The following is an 18,409-nucleotide window of genomic DNA, read 5'->3' on the forward strand; positions in this document are numbered from 1 at the left end:
TAGTTTTCAAAGTGGCTGTACCAATTTACATTCCCACCAACAGTGCACAAGAGTTCCCAAGTATGCTCTTATACTAGCTTTGACATTCAACAAGGAATAACTCATAGAAATATTTAAAGTTTAAGGTTACCTGAAATATTTTCAGTTCAATATTAACTATAAAAGGCTTAAAGAGAACACTCATTCTACTATGAAAGAAACTTTATTAGTCTACAAAATGGTGAAACTTTGAAGAAATTGCTGTTTCTCTAAATAGGGAGTAGGGAAAAGTCAGTACTAATCCAGAAGATAATTAACCAATGGAATTTCTCATGTACCCCAACACAATGAAGAGTGAAGATACTATGGTTACTACGCAAACTTCCAATTTAAAAATACTGGATTAAGTCATTTCTGAAGTTAAGCTGGCAGGCATTCTTTAACCCTCCTCACCCAAAAAAGAAAGAAAGAGACATTACTTCTAAGTAGTGAATGCTGACAACACCCTTTACCTCCCTGCACCCTCCACCTGACACTTGATCACACATCAAGCTCTCCTCCACCAAAACCCTTGTACTTCCCAGGGATCACTACCCCCAATTTTGGGGGGGCCAATATGGTCAACTCCTGGTATTTGTTGATAACTATGATAATGCTTAAGGGTTTGATTAGGCTTAAGCTATTTTTTTCCCTAAACTGCATTTTTTATATCTAAATTTCAATCATAAGCTAATAAAAAGATCTTTTCCAGTGCAAATATTTTAAATTAGGGGTTTAATAGGAAAAAAAGGTACAGGAAGGATATATTTTGTTTCACACACTCCTATTCCTCCTTGATGTCTAAACATCAAGGAAATAACACATTAAGTGTTATTAAGTCTGCACAGTCTCAAGATATCACGATGTACTTATTAACTGTTTCTGAAAACAAGCTGTACTAAAAACATGCCCCTTAGTAAAGAGCAACAAAGACTGTCTAAGCCTAACAGAGCATACGCTGGCCAGGGAAAAAGCTTGTTAGATTTGTACTGTTTAAAACACTCATTCATCAAAAATAGTACATGATAAAGAAGCCCAGACTAATATATATGTGATGGTACTATTAAAACAAGATTCATGAATCCTCTATTACTTCCTGCCAACATGGAAGTAGACGCAGGCTAATATGATCCAGGCAAGAGAAACAGGAAACACAGAACAATGTACGGAAGAGAGGGGGGAAAAAAAGCCCTAGGTTTAAATCACCTTCTACCACATGGAATAAAAGCAGAACTTAGGACATGTCTAGTTTTATGGAAAGAAGAGAATGCCAATACAGGGAAAGTTTGTCAGCTGCCAAAGAAAACAGAATAACCTTTGCTTACAAAGAGACTGATTAAAATTCATGTTCCTTCTTGTATTCAAGCTTTCCACATGAGCTGAATACAGAAGAAAATAAATGAACTACATCAAGATTCACAATAACTATGAAAAATAAATTTAAAAGTTAAACAGTATTTTCCTTTAATATCCCACATGCAAATTCAACTTCAAAAAAAGAAAAAAAAAAATCTCTATCAGAATCTCCTTATCTGTTAGAGATTAACCTCAAAATTTTTATGTTCTTTTACTCCTACTTAAGAAAATTTCCTGCCCACTGGCTCTGGAAATAAGAAGAAAAAGGCACATCAAAAGAGAGATGAAAAACATGGCTTCCTGTAGGAGCCATTACCAAGCACTCAGGACAACGAAACCTACACAGCATCAACAGGATCCGACACTATGTTTCCTCTGCAGCAGTGATGGATTTTTAAAGATTCAAATCAACTTAACAAATCCTGGATGCCTTCTAGAAGCCAGTCACTGTACTTTTCAGGATGCAGAGCCGATCTCCAAGTCCATTCCTGTTCAGCCTGCTTTGTCTCCCACAGCATTTAGAGCAAAGGGTCTGTCAGAATTCAGTGCCATGAAACAGGGCAACTAATTAGTCAAAAGAAACACAGATCCCTATCTTGCCCTGACTTGTGGGCTTCTATCAATGACCACAAACTTGCTCTGAAGTAGCTGGGGTCCACTTGACATTATAAAACAAATTTCTACCAAGGGTTATCAGTTACTGGCAAAATTATCACCAGAAAAGAAGTTCTGAAACAGAATGCTGATGTGTTATCTGGAACTACCATTCCGATTTCTCCAATTTACTTCATCAAGTAGAAAAACAACAACAAATAATAGCACCACTGAATCTACATCTAAGATGACTCCTGTAGTGTCAAATAAAGATGTTCTATGTATACTTTAAAACAAAACAAAAATATCACGTGTGTGTGTGTGTGTGTGTGTGTGTGTGTGTGTGTGTGTTTTAAATAATGGTAGTACAAGGGCTCCTCCTTGATGGTTCAGCTGGTTAAGCGTCTGACTTCGGCTTGGGTCATGATCTCTCAATTTGTGAGTTTGAGCCCCTCATCAGGCTCTCTGCTGTCAGCACAGAGCTCACCTCAGATCCTCTGAACCCCTCACCCTCTGCCCTTCCCCAACTCATGCTCGCTCGCGCGTGCTCTCTCAAAAATAAACAAATATTTAAAATAAAATAATGGTAGGGGCGCCTGGGTGGCGCAGTCGGTTAAGCGTCCGACTTCAGCCAGGTCACGATCTTGCGGTCCGTGAGTTCGAGCCCCGCATCAGGCTCTGGGCTGATGGCTCAGAGCCTGGAGCCTGTTTCCGATTCTGTTGTCTCCTCTCTCTCTGCCCCTCCCCCGTTCATGCTCTGTCTCTCTCTGTCCCAAAAATAAATAAAAACGTTAAAAAAAAAAATTTTTTTTTTAAATAAAATAATGGTAGTACAGGGGCGCCTGGGTGGCTTGGTCAGTTGAGCATCTGACTTCGGCTCAAGTCATGATCTCACGGTTCCTGAGTTTGAGCCCGGCATTGGGCTCTGTGCTGACAGCTCAGAGCCTGGAGCCTGTTTCAGATTCCATGTCTCCCTCTCTCTGCCCTTCCCCTGCTCACACTGTCTCTCTCTCTCAAAAATAAACATTAAAAAAATTTTTTTTTGTTTTTTAAAATAATGGTAGTACAAAACTCTGAAATAAAATAGAAACCTTGGTGGGGGAGGGAGGAAGTTGGGTTTGCCAGGAATCCATTTAAATGGAAAGGGTGGGAATCTTTCCAAATACCTTATCAGGCCACCACTGCAAATCTTCTCCTAGAGATACTGGACTTTGAACGGGTGTATTCTTCTTATCCAAGTTTGGCTCTCCTTCCTTGCTGGTAGAGCCCCTTTCATTATCAAATGAGGCTCCATCAAGCCACCTTCGTTCACGTAAACGTAAAACGGATTCACGTTCACGCAACAGCTCAGAGTCTCTCTCTAAGGGAAGAAGGAGAACTGGTATGCAATTGGGTCACACCAGTGGGATAAAAGTAAGCCACTCTCTAGTAAAGACCCTTCAGGATGCAACTAACAGCAGTTTATCTACTCACAAAAATTTAATGTAAATGTATATCTAGTAAGCCTGACATGCAACATTCAAAACATTAACTCTTTCAAGTGAATCTATGAAAATTATAAACTAGCATTTTTGAGAACTATGTAGAGGCAGACTTTTTTGAATTCCAACTACTAATTTTAGAACAGAATTACTTTATTTTAAAATGGATTTTTAATGGAATTAAAAATTTTTGGCTTTCATTAAAGATGGTTACCATAACTTTATCTACTAGATAATGTGCATAAATAAGAATTTCAACATATCAGATACATATGTAAATCAAGAGTATTTAGTAGAATGCCTTACAAAAACAAAACCTTATACAAACAAGGAAAAAAACCTGAAAAGGATAAAATATAAATCCATTAACATTAACTATAAAAATGTTGATAATTCAAGCCCTTGTTCAGAGTAATCTTACAGACTGGATGTTCATGGTCAGTTTCATTTAAAAATTTTTGAGAAACAGACAAGCTTCTTTTTTTAACTATCTTTATAGAAAGACAAAGATTTCCTTACAAAAATGCTTCCCCTGCAATTGGCCTTCAAACTCTCTACAGACAGTTTGTTGGGGGAGGGGGTGTTTTTTGTTTGCTCATTATTTTTTTAAGTAAGTAATCAAAATATACTTCCCAAGACTTGGATAAGAAGGATCAGAAACAACATTAACTTGAACCATATGAAACTGCCATCCATGCAGGTCAAAATGGAAGCAGCAGCAATTTCATATGGTTCAAGTGAAAAGCAAGGCCTAACACAGAATGACCAAAAAAGGGGGAGAAATTTAGGAGTTATTTGTGCTTGATATTAAACATCTGAAAATGAAATGTTTGATAAAGGCAGTAAAGTATGGATTTATTTAAATTTTGTAAAGCTATTACGTAACAGGTTCAGTATATTTGTAAGATCATCATAGGTTTATTATTTTTAAACTCTGCTTTTAAGTACTCGATATTTGTAGCAAGGTCTTAATAAAACATAGCAATTTTTCCAGTTTACTAATGATCAGTAGATAATATAACTGATTCTTGTCTGTTATTTGAATCAAGCAGTTTTACATTCTGGAAACTAAAAAAATTGACTTAATAAAGTTAAAATACAAGTTAAATCTATACCAACATATACAGAGAAAAGTCTTACATTCACAGGATTTCAAAATCTTCTAACCTCTACTATGTACTATACCTTTCAAGAATTTCAAACTTTTGAAAGTAACATTTAATAAGCTATACATTTCCACATATTAATTATTAGCCAATCCCATTTCTATTAAATTTTTTCATACTTCTCACTTCCATCTAGCCAGGATTTAAAATGAACAGAATAATCACTTTATTTTAATCAAATAAACTAAAGAGACTTGTTTTCTGAATGCTGCATGTCACTGTAAAGTAGAATTCTGCTTTTAGTTCAGAATCCATTTTCCTAATTAAAAATACAGTTAGGTAAGTCAAATCCCTTGACAGGTATTCCACAATGTAGGTAAGATCATCTCTAAAGTGAAGTACTATTTGTGGCTCTTCCAAATCAAAAATAACTAGTTTAATACCAAAGCATTCAAAAAGAATAATAAGTATCAACGTATAATTACTACAATATTAAAAGTTAAAACATAGTGAACTCCATCACTATCTCTCCATATAGCCAGCCAATGATCACAAAGAAATAAATGCAAAATTACCTCGAGATGAGCCTAGCCTGGAAAGCGATGAACGACGAAAAGAAGGATAACCAAAATAGCTAATGTCTTCAGAAAACATGGCATCTGCATCAATAATAACACTTGGGTGGGCAGAATGAATGTCAGCATCAAGAAGAGACATAAGATCCTCTATAAACAGAAAGAAACATAAATAAAGCAGATACAGAAAATATCTGTAGACCACTGAAAGGTCTCTGAAAATTAAATCAGATTAGAATGAGATGCAGAGTACTGACATACCCTGAGGAAAAAGTCCTAACTACCTAGGAAATAAAGTTAATGTTACTAAACAAAGATTTTAGGGAACATCAAATGCATGAGTGTCACTTGGGCTACCTAAATAATCACAAGAAAAAAAAAAGATCTCATCTTATAACATCATAGATATAATGTAGCCAAAATCTAAATGCAATTATTACATATTTGGTAATAAGGGCATCAGAAAACAACTTTCCAGAGTCATCTGTCAGACAGTGATAAAGCCATGCATATACATCTATGTCTTTACTGGGATAGAACGCAAGTCCACTGAGCAAAAACATTTCCCCATTTCCCCTGAAAGGTATTTTACAAATTAAACACTACAGTGAGAAATACCTACCACCTTGGAAAGAACCGTCAGAAAACCCATTGTACTTTATAATGCCATTACCCACTCAAAAAAAAGCTTCTCCCTCTAAAGCTAAGAAAACCATGATGGTGATCCACCAACCTCCAGGCAAGTAAGATTCACTGGCTGTATCATCCCCATCATCTCCATCTTCATCATCCCGGCTAAGTAAATTATTTACAGCGAGGTTCACATCAAGATTTGTTCGCTGAAGTTCCCGAATAATGACACTTCTGGATTTGCCTTGTAAAACGACCTGGGCCTGAAATAAAAAATAAAGAAGAGTGCTATGCTAATTTCCTTGTGACTATACTTTTATCAAAATCAGCTTTCTAGAAGCAGTATTTCACAATTCATGCTGCAAGTCATGACTAAAGCCCAGTATGTTCACTTAAGTACTTAACTGAATATTGTTCTGCTGCCTGTGTGAAGTGTTCCACAAGATCCATACCTGTGAAATCAGCTCCTCTGGAATGACAGAAGCAGGAATAACTGGCTGGGGCTGACTGCCCAAAAGCCCAGACCCTCGATCCCGCCCAGTCCGAATAACTCGGGTCTGTCGGCGGGAATCTCGAGCTCCAGCTGAGGACCTTCCAGAAGACCCTCCTCCACTTCCACCTACTCCAGAACTCCATCGACTTCTAAAAAAAGGAGAGAATTTAAGACAATTAATATTTTTAACAGTCATTCTGAATAGATCACTTTGGGTCTCACGTTCATTCCCCTAAGTGAAGACAAAGCTATTTGTCTAACTGACGTAACAGTTTATAGTATTTTAATAGAACAATAGAACTGAGCCTCAAACTAAAACTGTTTGTGTTTTAATGCTTAACTTACATGTAAAATCACTCTTCAGAAAGATAAGTATCACATTTATGCATCTTTTGATGTAATCTTTTAAAGCTCCACATACCAAATATTTCTAGTCACAATTCTAAAATGTGTTATAGGACACACCTTGCCTCTACTTGGAAGACTCATCAGACAATAACTACCAACAACATGTTACACAAAAAGTGTAATTCAGAGTTTAGGGCTCAAACTGCTTTGCATGGAATAAAACATTTATTTGGCAAAGGTATTAGTCCATTGATATTTAGCACTATTAAGCACCTTAACCAAGGAAAAGTTATTATTTAAAAGTCATTAATTTTTTCTTGAGTATGAGAAAACTTAGAAAAGGCATGACATTTCCATCTTTACTTATTGCCCCGAACATGAGCATTAAGCATTTTCAAATCAACAAAGCTAGATAACCATAAACAACTGCTTTTCTGTATTCAAAGAAAATGTTCTCACAAATCACATTAGCCTTAGAAATTATGACAGTGCCAGTCTATTTTAAAAAAAATTTTTTAGTATAGTTGATGCCTCTTTAAAATGAATCTAATATTTAGAGATCATTCAATCTAGATAAAGGTACTTTATTCTCAACTATTGTGCATGGTACTCATCTAAGGCTGAAACCTTCAACTTGCCCATGCAGATTTAGTTTAAATTTGATTTTCCAAGTCTTTTGTTCCCTTACAAATGTCTGACTATATTAACCATAACAATTCTAATACACAACAAACTACTGGATCTCTCTTCTTACTTAATTGGAAAGCACAATCTATGTCTAAACAAATAAAAAAAAACTTTTAAAAAGTTTCCTCAGTAAAATGGAAAAAGAACAAATCTCCAGAAAACTTGGTGTCATCCTTTTTGATGGTTTTCTACACTTGTTGATGCACTGTATCAATTGTTTATGTGGTATTTGTATCTATAGCCTGAGAACTGCCCAAGATAATTTTAGAGAAAAACAATATTGTGCATTCTCAGGACTATACTATGAACCATCATTTAATCTCAGTTATGCAATAGATGTCATAAATATAACAGTAAAGAAACATTCATAGACCAAAAGAAAAACTAAGGTGCATTAAGAGTACATTGCTTTAACAAAAAGGAAATTTAAAAAAACAATTCCACTTACAATAGCATCAAAAAAACAAAGAAACAAACAGACAGTACTTAGGGATAAACCTAACCAAGTAGGCCAGACTTGCATATTGAAATCTACCAATCACAGCTAAGAGAATTTAAAGAGGGCACAAATAAATAAAACAAACCTCATGCTCCTGGACTGAAAAACTTAATATTGTTAAGATGTCTACATTACTCAACGCAACGTACAGATTCATTATAATCCCTATCAAAATGCTAAGGGCATTTTTTACAAAAATAGAAAAATTCATCCTAAAATTCATGTAGAAGCATTGAGAGATTCTCAAGAGCCAACACAAATTTGAAAAAGAAGAAAAACAAAATTCTAGAGAACACATACTTTGTGATTTTGAAACATTATTCCAGAACTACCATAATTAAAACAGTATGGTACTGGCATAAAGACAAACAGACCCGGGCGCCTGGGTGGCGCAGTCGGTTAAGCGTCCGACTTCAGCCAGGTCACGATCTCGCGGTCCGTGAGTTCGAGTCCCGCGTCGGGCTCTGTGCTGACAGCTCAGAGCCTGGAGCCTGTTTCCGATTCTGTGTCTCCCTCTCTCTCTGCCCCTCCCCCGTTCATGCTCTGTCTCTCTCTGTCCCAAAAATAAATAAACGTTGAAAAAAAAAAATTAAAAAAAAAAAAAAAAAAAAAAAGACAAACAGACCAATGGAACAGAATAGAGAGCCCAGAAATAAACCCTCATATGGTCAAATGATCTTTTTTTTTTTTTTTTAATTTTTTTTTTTTTCTCAACGTTTATTTATTATTGGGACAGAGAGAGACAGAGCATGAACGAGGAAGGGGCAGAGAGAGAGGGAGACACAGAATCGGAAACAGGCTCCAGGCTCTGAGCCATCAGCCCAGAGCCCGACGCGGGGCTCGAACTCCCGGACCGCGAGATCGTGACCTGGCTGAAGTCGGACGCTTAACCGACTGCGCCACCCAGGCGCCCCAAATGATCTTTGATAAGGGTGCCAAAACCACTCAATGGGGAAAGGACAGTGTCTTCAACAAATGACACAGGGAAAATTACATATCCACAAATGAAAGAATGAAACTGGACCCTTATGTTATACCACATGGAACAATTAATTAATTTACTTATTTTTTATTAAAAAAAATTTTTTTTAATCTTTACTTATTTTTGAGAGAGAGAGAGAGAGAGAGAGAGAGAGAGAGAGAGAAAGAGAGAGTGTATGTGTGTGTGAGCAGGGGAGGAAGAGAGAGAGAAGGAGACACAGAATCCAAAGCAGGCTCCAGGCTCTGAGCTGTCAGCACAGAGCCCAACGCAGGGCTCGAACCCACAAACTGCGAGATCATGACCTGAGCCGAAGTCGGACACTTAACCAACTGAGCCATCCAGGCGTCCCTGGAACATTAATTTAAAATGATTAAAGACCTAAATATAAGACCTAAAACTATAAAATTCTGAGAAGATATAGGGGAAAAGCTTCATGATGCTGGACGTGGCAATGATCTCTTAGATATGATACCAAAATCACAAGCACAGAAAACAAAAACAGGCAAAATAACTATATCAAACCTAAAACCTTTGTGGTTCAAAGGACATAATCAACAGAGTGAAAAGGCAACATATAAAATGGGAGAAAATATTTGTAAATCATGTAACTGATATAAAGGGTTAAAATAACCCTATCGAAGTATACACCTACTCCTGAGCAGATCTTACAAACTCAAATCTCCACAAGGGGTAGACAGATTACATTAATAAATGAAGTCAAGATAACAGGGAAGAGTGGAAAGTAACAGCCTACCTAAAACACCCAAGTTCACTGCTGGATTCATCCATCAAAACACCAACGGCTGCCATTTTGTAACACAAACCTGCTACACAAACCCTGAACTGAGGTGTTGAAAGACATTTGTCAAAGTATTTCTGGTTTGTCCATTAAGCTGTTACCATGGAGGATACCATGTTTTCCCACTCATACCTGCTGTGCAGGGTTTCTTCTATCAGAATCCAAACAACCTTCCAGAGTCTCCCTACTTCCAATTGCTCTTTTACATTCCTTTCTGTAATCAATTTGCTATCTAGAGAGAATAATGTATTGAACTAAACATACAGTAATATAAATTTATCAGTGGTCAAAAAAGACAGTACTGGAATGAGCGATTCTTGTTATCTATAATTTTAGTAAGCTAGTAAGCTATATATTGTTTAATACTAAACGCAAAAGCCCTGGGGCATCTGGGTGGCTCAGGTGGTTAAGCCTTTGGTTGAACCTGACTTTGGTTCAGGTCATGATCCTATAGTTTGTGAATTCAAGCCCCCCATGGGGCTCTCTGCTGTCAGTGCAGAGCCCACTTCTGATCCTGTCTCCCTCTATCTCTGCCTCTCCCCGCTCACACTCTTACTCCCTCTCTTCCAAAAATAAACATTTAAAAAAAAAAAAAACCCAGAACAAAAACAAAAACAAAACAAAAAAAACTCCAAACTCCTGGGGAAACCAGTTTCTACTACCTATACTTTGCTCATCAAAATTAATCCTACAATTCTGATCCCATTACATAGTACTCAAGGTAACAGAATGACTCAAAATCAACTGAGGAGATCACACCATAGGAATTAGTCCACAGCTTGCAAACTCAAAGTCCATGGGCCAAGCTTTGTCCCTACAACTGGTTGGTTAGTTAAAAATATACACATAAAACCCACGGTTTGTGGGGTCAAGCCTCGCATCCAGCTCTCTGCTGTCAGCATGGAGCCCGCTTTGGATCCTTTGTCTCCACCCTCTCTCTGCTCCTCCCCCACTCCTTCAAAAATAAATAAATAAACTTCCGGGACACCTCTGTGGCTCAGTCGATTAAGCATCCGACTTCAGCTCAGGTCATGATCTCGTGGTTTATGAGTTCAAGCCCTGCATCAGGCTCTGTGCTGACAGTGCAGAGCCTGCTTCAGATCCTCTGTCCCACCCCCCCCCCCACCTCTCTCTGCCCCTCCCCTGTTCTCTATCTCAAAAATAAACATTAAAGAACAAAATTTTGGGGGCGCCTGGGTGGCGCAGTCGGTTAAGCGTCCGACTTCAGCCAGGTCACGATCTCGTGGTCCGTGAGTTCGAGCCCCGCGTCGGGCTCTGGGTTGATGGCTCAGAGCCTGGAGCCTGTTTCCGATTCTGTGTCTCCCTCTCTCTCTGCCCCTCCCCCGTTCATGCTCTCTCTCTCTGTCCCAAAAATAAATAAACGTTGAAAAAAAAATTTTTTTTAAATAAAAAAAAAATAAAGAACAAAATTTTTAAATAAATAAACTTTAAAAAAGAGCTTATACACACATAAACACCACACATACGCTATATACATATGATTGGTTATGTGTGTCCCTGTGTATATATTTATTTACATAAAAATATTAATTAGTTCTAATATTTAAGCCAAGATGTTCGCATAAGGATAGAGAATTGCAGCTTTCTTTGGGACAAAAAAAGGGGTGGGGGTAAGGGGCACATGGCTGGTTCAGTCGGTGGAGCATGCAACTCTCAACCTCAGGGTCATGAGTTCAAGCCCCACACTGGGTATAGAGCTTACTTTAAAAAAACAAAACAAAAAAAACAAAACAAAACCAGGTTGGAGGGGACACAGAAGTTTGCATTTGGCAACAATGACTCTGTATTCTCCTACGGGAATAATCAGCTGATCAGCTGCCTCCTCTAAAAATGGGGCATTTGCTTAGTCTGTCGCAGTCTTACTACTTACCTACTATCTTACCCACCTAGCCAGCTTCAATTATTATTTACAATTACAGTGACCTACTTGGCTTTTACATTCCAAATCCAGTGCTAATTACTAACTCAGATGAGACTCCAAAGAAAATATAGTAGCTCAAATGAATGAAAAGCAGCTTACACCTATCACCTATTATATCCAGTGACATCAAACAGAATAAAAAGACTTTAGATACAAATATCTCCATTTAAAATTTACTACTGAGCACAATTAACTCTCTTTCCCAACTAAATTTGGTGTTCTTACCCTTATCCTGGTCTGAAATGAGTTGAACAAAATTACATAGGAGATTTTTGAAATATTTCCCAGGATAAATCTTGCTAGTTATGAAAGGGAGAAAACAGGAGGAATGAGAAATCTTTAACACAAACACCTGCCAACAGTGAAAAGGCCAAAGGGAAAAATACTAAAAATCCCATAAATTCTGTGTACTATGCATTCCTAAGAATGATCGGTCAAAATAAATGATCAATTCTCAACCATCTATGTTAATGGAAAAAGAAAAGCCAACTATCCCCAACTCTTCCAAATGTAGCTCTCAGATACAGTCCATTCACTCCCTGATTCACAACCCAGAGGGAGCAAAACTGGACTCTGAAGGAAGGGCAGGGGGTAGGGGTGGCCACAGTCTACGGGGATGGTCCCTTTCATATTTGACTGCATTTGGTAAACTTGTGGATAAAAATCCCCTCTGGGAGACTTAAGCTCTGCCTTCCTTAATTCTCTATGACATGTTATAAATTGCAAACTTCTTTAAAGTTCACTGTAATCAACACAGAAAGAGGAAAAAACACCCATTATACAACTCACAGAAAAAATATATTATGAAGAAAAATATTTTTGACTCTATAAAATTTAATTTACAAAATAACTTGATCACAATTTCACCATCAACAAACTGAGACTGATTTTCAGAGGCCAAACAGAAACAATTAGCCCTTAAGTGATTATGCTTTGTGGACATCTGCAGGACCAAATAAAGGTAAACAAATGACTGACAATGACTTAGTGGATGCTGTGATACCTGTGACATTTCTCAATACTTCAACCCATGAAACGCCAAAGAAAGCTCACACAGAGTTTATTCTGCGCATGTGTTTGGATGAGAGAGTGAGGGACAGAAAAGAGTGGGTGCACAAAGCAGTGTGGGCAAGGATAAGTATGGAGGACTCAAAAATTGCTTCTCTCTGCATTTTAAAGTCTTAAGATTAGCCCTAATCTTCTTCTGAAGTAGATCTACAGAGGTTTCATTCAAGATCAAATATCCTATACTTTATTATTATTATATTTGTCACACATTTTATCAGGAAAGTCCTAAAATTCCACTGCTATATTTCAGTCACTCCACTATAATTGGTCATATCCAAGTTTTATTTATAAAGAGAACTTAAATCCAAGACAAACTGAGCAACACAATAGTAATGAATTATAAACTATAGAATAAAACAAATGTTAATGAGACCATAATGATATAAAGAACTAAATAGAAATAAACAAGAACTAAATAGAAATAAACAAGAAATAAATGGACAAGGAAGGAAAATTCTTTACAGTCAAATTCCAATTAGTAAATATAAAACAAATGAAAATTTAAAAAAAAATTGGAAATTAAAAGAAAATATTTGGCCAACACCACAGAAATAATTAAGGCAAAAAAATCATTGTGCTAAAATCAAGTTACATAGTCATCAAGATCTCCCCACAAAGTACACATTAATTACACAGAGGAAAATAGTAACTTAATATAATTAAGAAACCTGGCAAACACCACCTTAACTAATGAGGGGTAACCTTACCATCAGATGAGACATATCAACATCATGCACCTCCTGACATGATGCACCGAGAAAGGCCCATCATTACTTCTGTGCATTCTTGCCAAAAATGCATCACCTGCAATCCCTATCAAAACCTCAGCAAATTATTTTGTGGATACCAACAGACTAATTCTAAAGTTTATGTGGAGAGGAAAAAGACCTAGCATAGCCAACACAACCCTGAAGAACTACAAAGTTAAAGGACAGACACTGTATCTAACCTCAAGATTCATAAAGCTAGGGTAATCCAAATAGTGTGCTATTGGGGAAAAAAAAAAAAAAAAGAGAGAGACAAACAGGTCAAAAGAACAGAATACAGAGCCTAGAAATAGACACCCCCCCCCGCCCCCAATCCCCCACATAAATACAGTCAACTGATCTTTGGGTCAAGGGAGCAAGGGCAACACAGTGGAGCAAGGACAGTCTCTTCAACAAATGGTGTCAGAACAAATGGACATCCATATGCAAAAACAAAAACAAAAAAACCCTGAATCTAGACACAAGACTTAAACACTCTTCACAAAAATTAACTCAAGATGGATCACAGACTTAAATGTAAACTGCAGAACTATAAAACTCTTACAAGCTAAACACCAAAGAAAACCTAGATGACCTCAGGTATGGCAAGGACTTTAGACAGGACACCAAAGGCACAATGACACTCTGTAAGACACTCTGTAAAAGACACTGTCAAAAGAATGAGAAGACAAGCTGTAGACTGGGAGAAAATATTTGCAAGACACATATTATAAAGGCCTGTTATCTAAATTATACAAAGAATTCTTAAAACTCAAAAATATAAAAACAACCAATCCAATTAGAAAATGGGCCAAAGACCTCAAGAGACACCTCACCAGAAAAAATAGCAAGTGAGCATATAAAAAGATGTCCCACATGGTACATCACTAAGGAAATGCAACCTACAACGAGATATCACTATACACCTATGAGAATGGCCAAAATCTAGCACACTGACAACATAATACCAATTGTTGAGGAGGATATGGAGCAACAAGAACTCTCACTCACTGATGGTGGGAAAACAAAATGGGATAGCCACTTTGGAAACAGTAGTCAGTTTTTTACAAAACGAAACATACTCAGTGGCTCAGTTGGCTGAGCATCCGATTTGTTTTCAGCTCAGGTCGGGATCCCAGGGTCATGGGATCCAGCCCTGAGTTGAGTTCTGTGCTGAGCATGGAGCCTACTTGAGGTTCTCGCTCTCCCTGTGTCTGTCTGTCTCTCTCTCCTCCTCTGCCCCTCTCCCCTACTCGTGCACGCACCTTCACGTGCTCTCTCCCCAAAATAAAAAAACAAAAAACTAAACATACTCTTAAGATATATTCCAGGGGCGCCTGGGTGGCTCAGTCGGTTAAGCGTCCGACTTCAGCTCAGGTCACAATCTCGCAGTCTGCGAGTTCGAGCCCCGCGTCGGGCTCTGGGCTGATGGCTCAGAGCCTGGAGCCTGCTTCCGATTCTGTGTCTCCCTGTCTCTCTGCCCCTCCCCTGTTCATGCTCTGTCTCTCTCTGTCTCAAAAATAAATAAACGTTAAAAAAAAAAATTAAAAAAAAAAAAAAAAAGATATATTCCAGCAATTGTGCTCCTTGGTATTTAGGAGTTGAAAGTGTATACCCACCAACCCCCCCCCCACACACACACACACAAAACCCTGCACACAACATTAACAGTTTTATTCATGATTGCCAAAACTTGGCAGCAACCAAGATGTCCTTCAGTGTGTGAATGCACAAATAATCTGTGCATCCAGACAATGGAATATTATTCAGCACTAAAAACAAACAAGCTATCAGGCTATATGAAGACATGGAGGAAACTTAAATGCCTATTACTAAGTGAAAGAAGCCAATCTGGAAAGGCTACATTCCATATGATTCCAACCGAATGACATTCTGGGAAAGACTAAACAATGGAGACAATAAAAAGATCAGTGATTGCTAGGGGTCAGAGGGGAGAAAGGGAGGCAGAGCACAGAAGATTTTTAAGGAAATGAAATTACTCTGTTTGATACTATAATGGAGGATACATACATGTCATAAATTTGTCCAAACCCACAGACTGTACAACATCTAATGTGAACTATGGACTCTGGGTTATAATGATGTACCCATGTGGGTTCATCAATTTTAACAAATGGATTGCTCAGGTGGAAAATGCTGATAATAAGAGACTGTACATGTGTGGAGACTGGGAATATATGGGAAATCTCTATCTTTCTCTCATTTTTGCTGCAAACCTGAAAACCACTCTAAAAAAAAGTTACGCTTATGGTGGGGGGGGGAGCATCACCTGGATTTAATCATGAGTTAATAGACAAATTCAAACATTCTAAAACAGGACCAACCATTTTTCAAACTAATCAGGGTCAAGAAAGATAAGGAGATTGAGAAACTGTCTCAGACTGGAAGAAATTACAGAAGCGTGACAACTAAATGCAATATGGGATCCTGAATTGAACGGGTGGACCAGAGAAAGGGTGTTAGTGGGACAATTAGTGGAATGTAAATAAACTCTGTAGATTAAGCACACTAATCACTGTTAGTTTCTTAGTTTTGAACACTGTACTACAGTTATTTAAAATGTTAATAACATTTGAGGAGACTAGGTTAAAGTTTTTACAACTTTTTAAAAGTCAAATTATTTCAGTGATGCACTTCAAGAACAACAGAAATAAAGCCCAATTATTCCAAAATAAAAACTTTAATTTAAAAATAAATACAGAGTACAGATTAGCTAACAAATGCCACTATATAAATGCATAAACTAAACCAGAGATCAGCCAACTTTTTCTGTAAAGAGCAGAACACTAAATAGTTCATTTAGGCTTTGTGGGCCTAAGTCTTTATCAAAACTACTCATCTCTGCCATCTTAGCACAAAGCAGCCACAGACAGTAAAAGTACCAATCACGCCTGTGTTTCAATAAAAACAAGAAGGAATGGATTTAGCCCGTAGGCTATAGTTTGCTGACTCTGCAATGAAACACAGCAATTTTTTAAAGAATACGGTATAGTTTGACATAGTATCATACATAATAGTTATTCTTTCTTAAATAAATGTAATCAAACTTCTTCCAGATTTATCAAATGAAATAAAAATCTCTTCTATTACATATCATTTTCAAAATTCTTTCTCATATACTGTTGTTCTGTTGGTTATGTGCATAGGACCATTAAAAGGAGATACTTAATATTTTAGTAAAGATCAGAGCTACATTTCCTATTAGTAGTTCTAGCACAGAATGAGCTAAATAAAGGATGTACTCAAATAAATAACCTTCCTCTCACCTCAAAATAAACTTAGTTCAGCATAAAAACAAAAAAGCAAAAAAAAAAAAAAATATATATATATATATATAAGCATTTGGAGCCCTCAATTTTCAAATCTAACTTTACCTAGAATTTCAGTGTCAAAATATTTTTAAAATGCTTCAAACCTTCCTCCTCCCCTTACTATACTTTAAAACAATTTAAATTGCTTCTAGTTATAATTTCACAGATCAGTCTTTGAACATATTTTCTAACTGATTTGGCATTATCTAATCATTCATCAGGTAATTTCAGAAAATCTAGCTATTCAAGAATCAAGGCATAAAATGAGTAAAATCATCTAGCTTGGGATCTGTATATGACTTCTTTAATTTGACAGCTTATCAACTTTAGATAAAATGGAAGAGTTGATTATCTAGTTTAAGAGGTATACATTTTATAAATAATCTAAAAAGTAAAAATAAGGTACAAATTTCCAGTTATAAAATACATAAGTCATGGAGATGTAATGTACAACATGATGACTATAGCTAATATACTGTATTATTGCCTATTTCAAAGATCTTAGAAGTCCTCATCACAAGAAAAAAAAATCTGTAACTATGTATGGCAATGGATGTTAAGTAGACTTATTGTGGTGATCGTTTCACAATACATAAACATCAAATCACTATGTTATACATCTGGAACTAATATAATGTTATATGTCAAATATATCAATAAAAAACATGAAAATACCTTTATTAAAGGCTGTCAGGTTTAGTCACATGATTTTCAAACCTCACTAAATTAATTCAGAAAGAACTACCAAATTTGGAAACTAGAAAGAAATAAACGGTAGATTTTTTTACCCAAGAGTTAGCACAAGTAAGACCAAAGGCGGCATGACTGAAAAACTGAAATAACACAAATGACATGGTAAGTGATATAATAAACACATCTCAACATTAGACATTTTTAAAAGGTCAAGGGCCTGGGTTAATTGTAATTAGCCTGCATGGGTTATTTTTATCACACTGCCTCGCCAAGACCCATGGGAATGCCTGCCCAGAGTTCAGGAGTTTCCTCACTACAGAGCCGGATAATATTGCAGACAATCAATCAGAGTGACAGCATTCACAGAGCGCAGGCCCAGACCAGTGGAGGCCATCAAGTGGTCACAACTTACCCCAACGTGTTGCCTGCCAGCCTGCCCAGAGTCTCAGAACCTGAGAGAAACCATGGGGAATCACTTGTCCTCCCAGGCCTGGATGTCCTCCCTGCTCCCGAGTTGCTGTTCAACTTCGACCTGGGGAGGGGAAAAAACAAAAACAAAAATGGGAGGTAGAACAGCTACAGAACAGTTCCAAACTGCCTAGGCACAAGCCTGGGTTTCCCAGCCTCGCTACCCTGGCAGTGACTGTGCTCAAATACCAACCCCACAAATTCTCCCACTGCTCCTCCTGGAATGTATACTTCACATCAAAGAGCAAGCCTAACAAATCACAGGCTCCTGGCAATCCAGCACTCACTCCTGGTTGAAAGTGTTTTCATGGTTTAACTGCAAATGAATTGTTCTTTAGATTTTTTAAAGGAATCATGCTTTCCTTAGAGGCAGTCAACTGAAATTCATCATACATTATCCAGTAACTCTTTTAATCTATCATCATTTATAAAGACTACAATTTTAAACACCATTGTCAATCTCAAATTGAGTTACTGGATTTGGAAATATTAAAAAGGAAAAAACACGAAGTGCCAGTGCTCAATTGGTACAGCGAGTGACTCAGTCTTGGGGTCATGAGTTCAAACCCCACGTTAGGTGTAGAGATTACTT

At 37.2% G+C, this 18,409-nt stretch overlaps 1 protein-coding gene across 9 annotated transcripts in view; it reads right to left on the minus strand.

The window, feature by feature from the left end:
• The window catches only part of UBR5 (ubiquitin protein ligase E3 component n-recognin 5), a 138,368-nt gene that overhangs the window by 76,308 nt on the left and 43,651 nt on the right, over positions 1-18,409 (minus strand). For 6 of the 9 annotated variants that reach the window (XM_043601499.1, XM_043601500.1, XM_043601503.1 and 3 more), the window contains exons 5-9: positions 17,762-17,881; positions 6,213-6,402; positions 5,864-6,023; positions 5,131-5,280; positions 3,135-3,346 (exon numbers count right to left, since the gene is read on the minus strand). In XM_043601499.1, the coding sequence (XP_043457434.1) occupies positions 3,135-3,346; positions 5,131-5,280; positions 5,864-6,023; positions 6,213-6,402; positions 17,762-17,881 (832 nt within the window). The remainder of the gene's footprint in view (positions 1-3,134; positions 3,347-5,130; positions 5,281-5,863; positions 6,024-6,212; positions 6,403-17,761; positions 17,882-18,409) is intronic. The other 3 variants (XM_043601508.1, XM_043601507.1, XM_043601501.1) reach the window with 1 other exon arrangement.

Source organism: Prionailurus bengalensis, chromosome F2, assembly GCF_016509475.1.
Source record: "Prionailurus bengalensis isolate Pbe53 chromosome F2, Fcat_Pben_1.1_paternal_pri, whole genome shotgun sequence".
NCBI lineage: Eukaryota > Metazoa > Chordata > Mammalia > Carnivora > Felidae > Prionailurus > Prionailurus bengalensis.